The 10,836-nt window shown below is 40.4% G+C and overlaps 1 protein-coding gene and 1 long non-coding RNA gene across 2 annotated transcripts; one reads left to right on the top strand and one right to left on the bottom strand.

The window, feature by feature from the left end:
- The first annotated feature begins 1,051 nt into the window (after positions 1-1,051).
- On the top strand, positions 1,052-1,352 carry LOC117831375. The gene is made up of 2 exons (XR_004634984.1): positions 1,052-1,172; positions 1,272-1,352. It is a non-coding gene; the product is annotated as an uncharacterized LOC117831375 (long non-coding RNA).
- A 2,788-nt stretch (positions 1,353-4,140) lies between these two features.
- Positions 4,141-6,000, bottom strand: LOC117831470 (trichohyalin-like). The gene has a single exon (XM_034710179.1). The coding sequence runs from the start codon at positions 5,998-6,000 to the stop codon at positions 4,141-4,143; it is 1,860 nt and encodes a 619-aa protein (XP_034566070.1).
- Between the last annotated feature and the right edge of the window lie 4,836 nt (positions 6,001-10,836).

The raw sequence follows: 10,836 nt of genomic DNA, 5'->3' as shown, positions 1-10,836 counted from the left end.
TCATAACACTGTATGAAAAATGATCAGATATACATCCATCAACCTTATGCAACCAGTCGAATGTTTTATGGATTTTTTTCCTCAACCTTACTAAAAATTACACAACTTCAAACATCTTGTGCATTTTTAATGCAAAGTGCCAGCGCTAACACATTGATCCTCTTGGTCTCAGTGCTTAAACGTAAAAAGCACTAACATATTGATGCAGCGTACCAGAGACACACAGATCATTGCACGTACTGATCTAACACTATGTGAAAGAAGGATCAGTGTTAAAAGTTCAAGAAAACACAGCAGGGGAAATGTATTCACATCCCTTCTGCAATGTATGTGACATTTACTGTGAGATGTTCTGTGTCCTTTCGAGAGTTTTTCATGCCATGACATTTTTCAAATCCCTTCCATTTCCACAGGAAAGAGGGTTGTAACCTTGAGGACTGGTGGTTCATTTTCTGCCTCTTCTTTGGTGGTGATGGTGACAGAGGCAGTGAGGAATGCAGCTTTAATCATCATTGTCGGAAGAAATTGTTCGGAAAAGTGTTCATTACACTTTCCCTTTTCCAAAACAGGGGGTAGTTTTTGTACAGACGGAGACATGTTGACTGACAGTGTGGGTATTTGCAGGTTGTGCTCTTTTTTTTCCTAGGCACAGGGATGAAGCGAGATAGCTTGAAGATAAAACAGCTCTGAACTTTTTCATACTTCTTGAGAATAAGGTGAAAACAAGTTTAATATTTTACTTCTAAGTTGGAAAGTGCCCTTCAGAATGAACTCTAATGAACTTTGAAGTTATAGTCCTTCGTGTGTCTCAGTGTGTGCAAACCTAGAGAAAAAACATAGATTATTTTGTCATACGTATTTCTATAATGAGACTGAGGCTGAGCCCGAAAATACCCACAACTCACGCTATAGTGCACTATGAAGGGGATTCACTGTTTTGTAGTTCTGTCTGAAATCTGGCTGTTAAATCACAAGTCTCCACTCCACCTGCATGTTAACTCACAGGGCCACACCTGATCAACCAAGCCACGCCCCCAACACTATAAAAGCCTGCACCCAAGCCTTTGATTCCCCCTTTTCCCTCCAAACCTGGCATGTGCCAGTGACTCCTTTGTCTGAATGTTTATGCCATGTGGTTTCGAAGAATTACCTGGAGTGGATGCATTACTGATGTAAGTGACACCTTATTTCCAAATTATCTTTACCAGTATTATGTGACATTGTTTATTTAGATATTTAATATCTCCTTTTTTCCCATTTGTTTGTAATAGCAAAAATCCTCCACATCCAAATCCACTCCTTTGTCAGCACTGGGCTGATCCTTTCTTTTGAAATTAAACCTTCGAAACCTGCCCTGGATCAGGCGTTTTTGACTGCACACCACACTTTGTTCTGTGAACCAGTGTCAAGAGGAAACAAACATTTTACACTGGCTGTGAATGTTTTACCCTATATCGTGGACTTAACGGGACCCTAAATGCACTGCGAAAAGTTGTGTAAATGGTCACTAACCAAGCAATATGTTAAATCGTGCAGACGGATGAGAGACCCGCGACAAGAAAAGAAAATATGTGCAGTAAATTTTACGGAAATCAAGCTTTTATGATGAGTACAGGATTTGCCACAGAATAATGTTAGTTTTCTCTGATGGTGATGGCATACAAAAATATATATTGTTTCATATTTATTTATTTTTTATTTTAGTATTTTGTGAAAATACACTATGTAATATTGGTTATCACTGAAATTCGTAACATTATTTTATTTCCGATCCCAGTGGATGTTGAGCTTCATGTTTTGATTGTGCCACAGCAGTGATGTCATTGTGTGCATCTGGCGAGGCCGAAAATGGTGTATAGGAAAGTGTTGTATGTTTTTATATGCCTATGATTTCACGATAGTCCAGGAATTGGTAGAAATTAGTGAATGATTTCCGAATTTTGGACAAAGCCTGAATCTCCATGAACTCTGTCACCAATAGGTGGCATTAAGATCTTTTTAATCACATTTGATCCTCGTCTAAATTGAATTAGCTTAATTACATTAGCTACAAAGCTAACTGCAGTTGAAAGCAACTGTTATTGCATCTGCCACCTGACAATTGTGAGGTCACCAGCCAGAAATGGAAAGTCTGCCATTGCTTACCACCGTCAAAACCTTGTGGTACACCTGCCTTTGTCAACACAGACTGGCTTGACACGAAAAGCTTCAGTGCAGCAACAATGACTCAGGGGGTTGGTTGTTAGCAAACCTTCTATTCTGCATTTCTTGTGGAGGTCACAGTCGACAGATCTTGATATGAGAATAAATCAGGTTCAGTACTTTAAAACAAAAATATTAATAGGATCACACAGCCAGCAGCTATAAAAGACTTTTAAAAGTGAATATCTAAGCAATAATAACCCACTCAGCTTCATTTGCATTAAATACTGGATTTTTATGTCTATATAAATTCTGGTTATGCCTCGAAAATGTTCATTAAAAGTCTGAGAGATGCCTTACTTTTATCAAACAGCCTACTGGATTACAGCCCTGAGGAATGAGGACAAAACTTTCAAGCATTCAGCTTGTGGGTAGCAGCAGACCAAACCAAAGGTCAATCAGTCAGTCGGTTCTAAGCAGGGCTAAGCTTATTAGAGCTAGTTATTCCTACAATGCAAGAACTACAATTTTTCTTTCTTTACATTTAATAAATGAGTGTTGTATACTTATTCACATTTACAGAGTAAAGTATTCTGAAAGTTTGGGAATGGCGCCAAGGTCTGCCCTGCTGTGTCCAGACTCATGGACAACTACCAAATGAAGTTCAGCCTCTGTAACAAATAAATAATGGAATTGTCAAAATGCTTCCTCAACCATGAGTTGTTAAAACAATTAAGGAGGGAGTTTGTTCCCCCTTTTCCCAAACAGCAGAGTCAGTCTCTTTGTCTTTGGATCCTCTATTATTGCTGGAGGCCAGTGTAATTGCACAGAGTCCCATTTTCTGATTCAGCACTTCCATCGTGTTAGAAAAGCAATCAGGATTGTCCCACAGCGACTCGGTTTATTGCTCTGCTCGCTCCGTCTTATTTCAGATGATGTGAAGTGAAACACAGAACAATGTTCGGTTAAGCTCTGAGGCCAAATCAGAGGGAAGTTTTGCTCCATCTTGTTGTTTCATTGTGTTTGTGTGATTAAACCCCCCATTTGCAAGGGACATCCTCGCTGCTTAGGTTTGAACAACAGGAAGATCTTGTCTATTGTCTCATCACTTAGGATTTTTCTTTTCCCCTTTCCTTCTCTGAGCACATTACTTCCTCTCTTCTAGTTTTCCCTTAATTCTGACCTGTTTATATCCTGATTTTTTCCTTGCAAGTTTGTTCATGATTGATCTTTATTCATAACATGTACTCATTTTTATGCATTTAGGCCTGCCTGATTTAATTACTTTGAAAAATGGGGCATCAGTAAAACGGGTCCAGCCTCAGCCTGAGTTTGAAGTTCAATGTTTTTAAACAGAATAGATTAAATAGTGTGTAAATATCAATATGTAAGTCATTAAATAGCTATCACAAATGTATTCCATCACATTTGTAAGATTTATCAGGCATGTCTGATAAGGTGGCTCATTTTATTGATTATGTCTGGCGCATTAGAGCAAATCCAGCTCCAGAAATAGAAGCCTGACCCATTCATCTAATAAGGCTCAAGACCAAAGCAAACAGATTGATCAAAAGGGCTGCTCTTAATACTCAAGCTTAGGTACACAAAATGCCTGCAGGCTGACATATAAAAACACTCACTGTTAAATACGTTTAGGTTCATCATTTCCAGATTGATATAGGCTGATGAATGTTAGTTGTTGATTTTTCTGGTCTAACACAACTGGGTGATAATCATTTTAAAAACAGGACCACTTAGCTGCATACCATAGAAAATATTTCATCAAAAGTTGTTATTGCCAAAATAACTAAATTTTTTTAAATGATGTTAAAATGTGGGAACTTTGGTCATACAAGGAAATGCAGCCTATGCTTTTATATAATAAGCAAGTCAGTTCAGCAACTTCTTAATTTTTTGATTTTTTTTTTATTGATTCAATTTTAATAGTTATTATTTTTATTGCATGTATTGTGTTATTGGTGTGTTTTAGAGGTAGAGTTAGGAGTGAGTAGTTGAAGGGTCTTGGATGAGGGTGTCAGAGGTAGGAGAGGGAGTCCTGGCATCTCTTTTAAAGAAGTTCAGGAACTTTTTCTTGAAGGACTTTTTTGGTGGTTTCCTCGCCTCCTCGACCTGAGTCTCCAGGTTCCTCAGTCTGTCCATTAAAGTGTTTTCAGTCTTGTTTCTGTCTTTCTCTTCATCCTCCAGAGACTCATTGATGACTGTTAAAGTCTCCCGGAAAGAGGCCTTCTCCTGCTCCCACTGCAGCTTTTGTTCTTTCAGCTCCTCTTGGGCCTTGTTCAGGGCGGTCTTTATCTTGAGAGCTTCTTTCTGCTCTGCGAGGAACTGTGCTCTCTCCTTCTCCCACTCACACTTTTGGGTATGCAGGTCCATTTTTGCCTGCTGCATCATGGTGGTCTCCACCTCACGTTCTGCCAGGAGACGGGACCTGTCCTCCTCCCACTGTTCTTGATTTAGCTTTGCCTTTTGTGCCATATCTCTGAACAGGAGCTTGGTCCTCTCCTCTGAATCAAGGGAACACTGGGTTTTAATCTTGGCTTGACGCAAGTCAGCCTCCAGCTTGGATGTTGTCTCCTTCTGCTCTTTTAAGAGGCGTGACTTGTCCTGGTTCCACTGCTGCTGCTGTTTCCTCAGTTCTTCCTGGGCCTGGTACAGAGCAGCCTTTAACATGCTGGTTTCCTTTTCGGCAGAGGGAACATGGGACTTGTCATCATCCCACTGCTGCTTCTGTCTCTTCAGGTCTTCTTGGGCCTGGCAGAGAGCATCCTGTAGCTTGATTGTTTCGTCATTCACCAACAGCAGAAAGGATCTTTCCTCTTCCCACTCTCGGCTTTTGTTCTGTAGTTCTTCCTTGGCCTGGATCAGTGCAGCTTTCATGGTGGCGTTCTCCTTCAGAGTCTCGGCCAAGAGAGGTGAGTCTTTCTCCTCCCTCTGGTGGTCTTTGTTGGTGGTCACCACCGCCTGGAGACTGGGCCGGTCCTCTGTGCACTGACGCCTCATCATCTCCACTGCCATGTTTGCGTGGTAAAGTGCGTCACGCAGTCTGGAGTTTTCTTTAAGGAGAACAGCTCTGTCATATCCCCACAGTAGTGACTGATTGTGAAGGGCGATGGAAACGCGAGACAGTTCAGCCTGCAGTCTGGTCACCTCTGTTTGCTGGGCTGGATGTTCTTCTGTCACACTTGGCTCCTCCTTTACAATTTCAGGGACAGCCACCTCTGCTGTCTCCTGCTGGTTGGAGACCTGTGTTTGAAAATCAGGCGGAGTGATCACCTCCGCGTGGAGGCTGGATCGGTCCTCTGTGCACTGACGCTTCTGATTCTCTAGTGCCAGGTTTGCATGGTACAGTGCATCACGCAGTGTGGCATTTTCTCCAAGGAGAATGGCTCTGTCATTTCCCCACAGTAGTGACTGATTCTGCAGGGCCATGCACATGCGAGACAGTTCAGCCTGCAGTCTGATCACCTCTGTTTGCTGGGCTTCATCTGTCTCTCTTGGCTCCTCTTTTTCCATTTCAAGGGCAGGTTGTTCAATTTGGCATTCAGGCTCAGGGATCTGAACCTGGACCTGAACCTGGCTGGAACCTACACTGTCTGCTTTTGGCTCCTGCAGAAGAGATTGCCGTTTTAATGGCTCCTTCTGCAGTGCTGGAAATTCTTCTGTGTCCACCTGTTGGACCACCTTCACTCCCAACTGCCAGACTGGGATGATGGCATCCTCCTCGTCCTCAAGGTCCGCAGGCTTCATATGCGTTCTGAGGGCATCTGCTTCCTCAGTCCACACCTGCAAGACAGGGACGGCGGTCTTCCTGTTCTTTCCTTTCTTTGTGATCTTCTTCATCTCAATGATATTCGTGGATGTTCTGGTGAACTATTGTTTAACAATTGAAGTCAATTCAATGTCTGTTTGTCTCTTGCTCTGGTGGCTCGAATGAGAAGATTGCAGGAAAGTCTGATCATTTATAGACTTTTTTGAGGAGAATACACTGTGACATCATAGTATAGCAATAGAATGTGACAGTGAGCTACTGTATCTGTTTATACCGGTTTATACAGGCTGTTTGTCTGCATTATGAAATTCATTTGTTTGAATTTACGGTTTTTCTCAATTTTTTACACACATTTTCTGAAACCATGCCTCATACTCTAAGAACTGTACACACAAATCAAAACACACACACACACACACACACACACACACTGGGCAAAACCCCCTCAGTTCTCCTGCAAAATTAAACTTTATATTCAAAACAATGTTATTTCTTCTCAAAATGGTATTTTGTTTTCAAATCACACACACAAACCACCATATGACTAGACATTTATATAAACCAGTTGAACACTGATGTGCTCAATGGAAAACACTTCTTCTCCATTCATCATAATGACTTAGGCCTTTTTTTTTGTTCTGTGTTACACTTACTACAGACAGTACACAGTTTTTCTCAACTGTTTACACACAATTACTAGTACTTGAGACACAATGACCACAACATGTAACCCATACACCAACCCCCTGAACCAATTCTACTGAACTACAAGCACAATTCCTGCTTTACACTCAAATTGCAGTTCTAAGACACACTTTTTCAAAACACTAAACACAATATTAAGAGGTTAAAGCTACTTAAACAAATTGCCCCTTGTGGGACCGCCCAAAATTCAGTCAGCATCAAAATATCTGACTTTAAGGTATTATTTGAGTAATCTCTGTGACATTAAAACAGACAAAATCACTCAATGCTTCAACCTGCCCAGCATCCAAAACAGACTAGAGGCTGTAGCTTATGTAGCTTAGCTATAGCTTTGTTTTTATAGGCTTTTGTAATAGTACAGATAGAGAGAGAAAAAAGAGATTCCCACAGACCCCCTTCAATAATGCTAATTGACATGTTACGTTGCTCACCTTCTTGTTCATTGGGTTGGGGGGAGTTGTGTATCTTTTTTAATGTAACATTTTAGGGCTTAAGTTTGATTTAACACTCATTTAAAGTGAACATTAGCTTTTAAGCTAGCTTAACCTCATACAGTATGTTAGCAACTGTTGTCATTTTCATTTTTTTGACAAAATAGGGTGTCAATGGTCTTGAATACAAATCAGCTACCACTATACTTAAGTGAGGTTTCCTTACAGTGAATAAATAGTGGTGAATTGATGGTATCAATAAAGACTTAAGCGCCCAAGGGTGTAGTACTAGTAACTGAAGAGGTTTTTTATATTCTGGTACTTCTAGGTATTTGCAATTCATTCTAAATGCTTGAACACTCATCATGTAACAAACGAGCGCACATTCAAACAAGTTTTACCATGTCTCCCAATTTATGGTGTTAATCTAAATTGTCTAAATTATGACTTTATAAAGTCTTTGGCATCCTTCACAGTTGTTTTCAGTCAGCAAACAATAAGGCCTTTTCTCACCCTGAAGTGAAGCCAAATTACACTACCTCCAACTTAAACTGCCATTTGTTTGCATATCTAATTTTGAATAACACCCCAGCTGAGTCTGAGGAAAGGAACGAAGAGGGAGAGAAATTGATGATGTTGGGAGGGCAAACAAAGATTGGACTGTAGCTGGACATTTGCCTCTGAATAGACCAATGCTGAAACTCTGAACTAAGCACACTTCCAAAAAAGAGTAATAGAGCAGGAAAGACCTGCACCTGTGGCTTTCCTGTCAACAAATGACAAGCAATCACTGATCTCCGTTGTGATGGGGCTTACTAGATACACAAACACACTCACACACACACACACACACACACACACACACACACACACACACACACACACACACACACACACACACACACAGAGAGAGAAACCAGACAGGAATTTCTGGTCTCCCCCCTAGACAGGTGCTTATTAAGACAGCAAAGCCCTTCTTTTCTTCCTCTTCTGGTGCCCTACTTGGCAGAGGTCAAGAGACTGAATGTAAGAGAAAAAGCAAGAGGGAGAGAGAGAGATGAAGATTTCTTCTAGACCACCCATTATCATGCCTAGGATTTACTGGTTTTCTTTCACATAAGAAAGCAGAAAAGTGGGATCAGTCGACAAATTCACCCCGTTTCATCTGTCTTCCAAGTGTTTGTACTGCAAACACTTTAACTTCTCTCAATGTAGTTTTTTATTTACCAGTCCAAAGCAGATAAAAGGGTGGCTTTGTTGAGTCTCAACGTTTCTCAGGAAGCTATTCTGGAATTAACAGAAAAAAATGTAGGGGCGAATCTATGTAATTAATGAAGCCTGAGACAGTTTGATACAGGCTTAGAAGGTCTAAAAATGAATCTTGCAGTCCTCTGTTCTATCCGGAAAGTCTCTGGAAATTTGAATGTAATGATTTGCAACGTAACATTTAAAAAGAGAAACTCTTTTTTAATAAAAGGTTAATTTTGCTGATTAGACTTTGTTGACAGTCTGGGCTTTGCTTGAGATGTCAGATCAAGAAAACAGAAGACCTATCACTGGAAAATATTCATTAATTTTGTCCCTGAATAGGGAGTTATCATTAGGGGTGGGAACTGTTGATTGACGGTTGGTACACAATACATGGCCCATTATAGCAATAATTTCCAAAATATATTTGAAGACAATCAAAAAGTGATATATCACAATACCTGTTTAACTGAAGAACACAAAATGCTCCTTCACTTAATAATCCATGTCAAGGGGCATCATTGGCCTAGTGGTCTAAGCGCACCCCATATATAGAGGCTGTAGTCCTCGTCGCAGTGGTCGCAGGTTCGACTCCTGACCTCTGCCATTTGCTGCATGTCTTCCCCCTCTCTCTACTCCCCACAATTCCTGTCTCTCTCCAGCTTTCCTATCCAATAAAGGCAAAAATGCTAAAAAAAAGACATAACTTCAATAAATAACAAGTCAACAACAACAACAACAGACACCAAAGTTGACACTCAACTGCTGCAAACAAGAACCATCAATGGCGGCAATCAGTGCCTTGCAGGTGCTGCTTTACCTAAAAAGCTTCAGTGTTGCTATTCTGAGTGGTTTGTGGAATTAGTTACTTTATTTAAAAAAAAAAAAAAAAAAAAGGGGCTTTACCACAAGTATACCAAAATTTAGAAGAAAATGTTTCATATTTGGATTGATGGTGATTTTAATTACTTTAAATATACTTAATTTTCTATTCACAAGACCTTGAGTCCAGTATTTAGAGGGCTCTTGTGGATTTGGGTTTTCTGGCACGGAGATGAAGCGGCTGCATTTTACATTTTAAGACCTTTTCAAACTAGTTTCTCATTTCATGACTAGGCGATCTGTCTCCCACCCTCACTGATAATAATCCCTCTGTTCTGCTGAGCGCAGCAGTCTGCAGCAGACTCTGCTTTTAATATTCCTGCTATTGTTGTGGCTTTCCTCCTCCGCACTGTTAATCTGGAAGTTGTTTGAAATGTGAAGCCAGAGCGCTCTGGGGTTTCTCGTTGTGGTTATTGATGGAGACTGGTATGTTCCTCATGAATCAAGGATCAGTGGAGATCGTGTGGGAGCAAGGACAGCCCTTCCTCTGTGGTTAGATAGGATGTTTCATGGTCATTATTTTTTTACCGCCATACATGAGTTTGTGCGTTAAGAGATCTGATATGACAGCTGCCAAATGAAAGACCATTGCTTTCTGTATCTTACATATGTGTTACATTACATTGTTTGTATGTGTGTGAACACAGCTTGATGACTCGCATGCTTCAGAGGATGGTTTGTGTGTCTGGGACTATATGCACTTTATAGCACTCATTAAGCTTGGTTGGCTAGTTACTGTTACTCATTACATCGCAGTTTGACATGGCCCAGTGCGTGTGTGTGGACCCAGAAAATCTGCATTGCGTTTAAGGAGATCCGGTCTCCTCGCACTGACAGAGGTGAGAACAAAGTAGTGAACCAAAGGTAAGTCATATATAATGTTGATATATACTGCATTGAAAAAAGATAAGTTTGACATTAGGGGAGTAAAAGTGATTCACTTTTTAACTTACTTCTTTCAAGTTAGAAAAGTTGGTTGAGACCAGTTGTGTGTAGTACTAGAAGCTAATTAGTCTGGCCTAGCATAAACCATGAAACAAGAGGTAAAAGCTTGCTTGGCTTGGTCCAAATTTAATAAAATCAGTTTCAAAACATTTCTAATTTATCTTAATCCAATTATAATATTAATGTAACAACAAGTCTTAGCAATATGTCAAATTATATATTGGTCTAAAACCGCAAGACTGTAAGCCAACTGCTTTCTGATGTTGCCACTCTTTGCTGAGTCATGCTAATCAGCTGCTAGCTGTAGCTTCACTTTGGGTGCAAGTGTTCCTCAAGAAACCTCATCCACCCAAAGTTTTCTGACCCTGGTTCTCCAGAGGAGCCAAGGTATGGATCTGTGGGGCCCTTTGTTGTTTTTAATTATGTCAGGAAATTGTGCTAATATCCTCACAATTCAATGATTATTTTCTCCTTCCCACGTTGTTGAAGGCTACGTTTTTTTTAATTATCATTATTGTTGCAGTGTGGCCGTGGCTATGTCATCACTGTCTCTTTATGCAACTGCAATACTGTTAATGCTCCATTTAATCAGAGTTTCTTCCTATTACAGCTTAATCATACTCCACATCTCTCCCTCCCTCCACACACATAATTATTAATCACCACATTTTAATTTAACTCCAGAAACTCTGACCT

This window comes from Notolabrus celidotus, chromosome 19, assembly GCF_009762535.1.
Source record: "Notolabrus celidotus isolate fNotCel1 chromosome 19, fNotCel1.pri, whole genome shotgun sequence".
Classification (NCBI taxonomy): Eukaryota; Metazoa; Chordata; class Actinopteri; order Labriformes; family Labridae; genus Notolabrus; species Notolabrus celidotus.
This window is presented reverse-complemented; position numbering and strand designations above follow the sequence as displayed.

Excerpts from the sequence above, each read along its gene's own strand:
- LOC117831470 (XM_034710179.1), bottom strand. The coding sequence starts at position 6,000 with ATGAAGAAGATCACAAAGAAAGGAAAGAACAGGAAGACCGCCGTCCCT.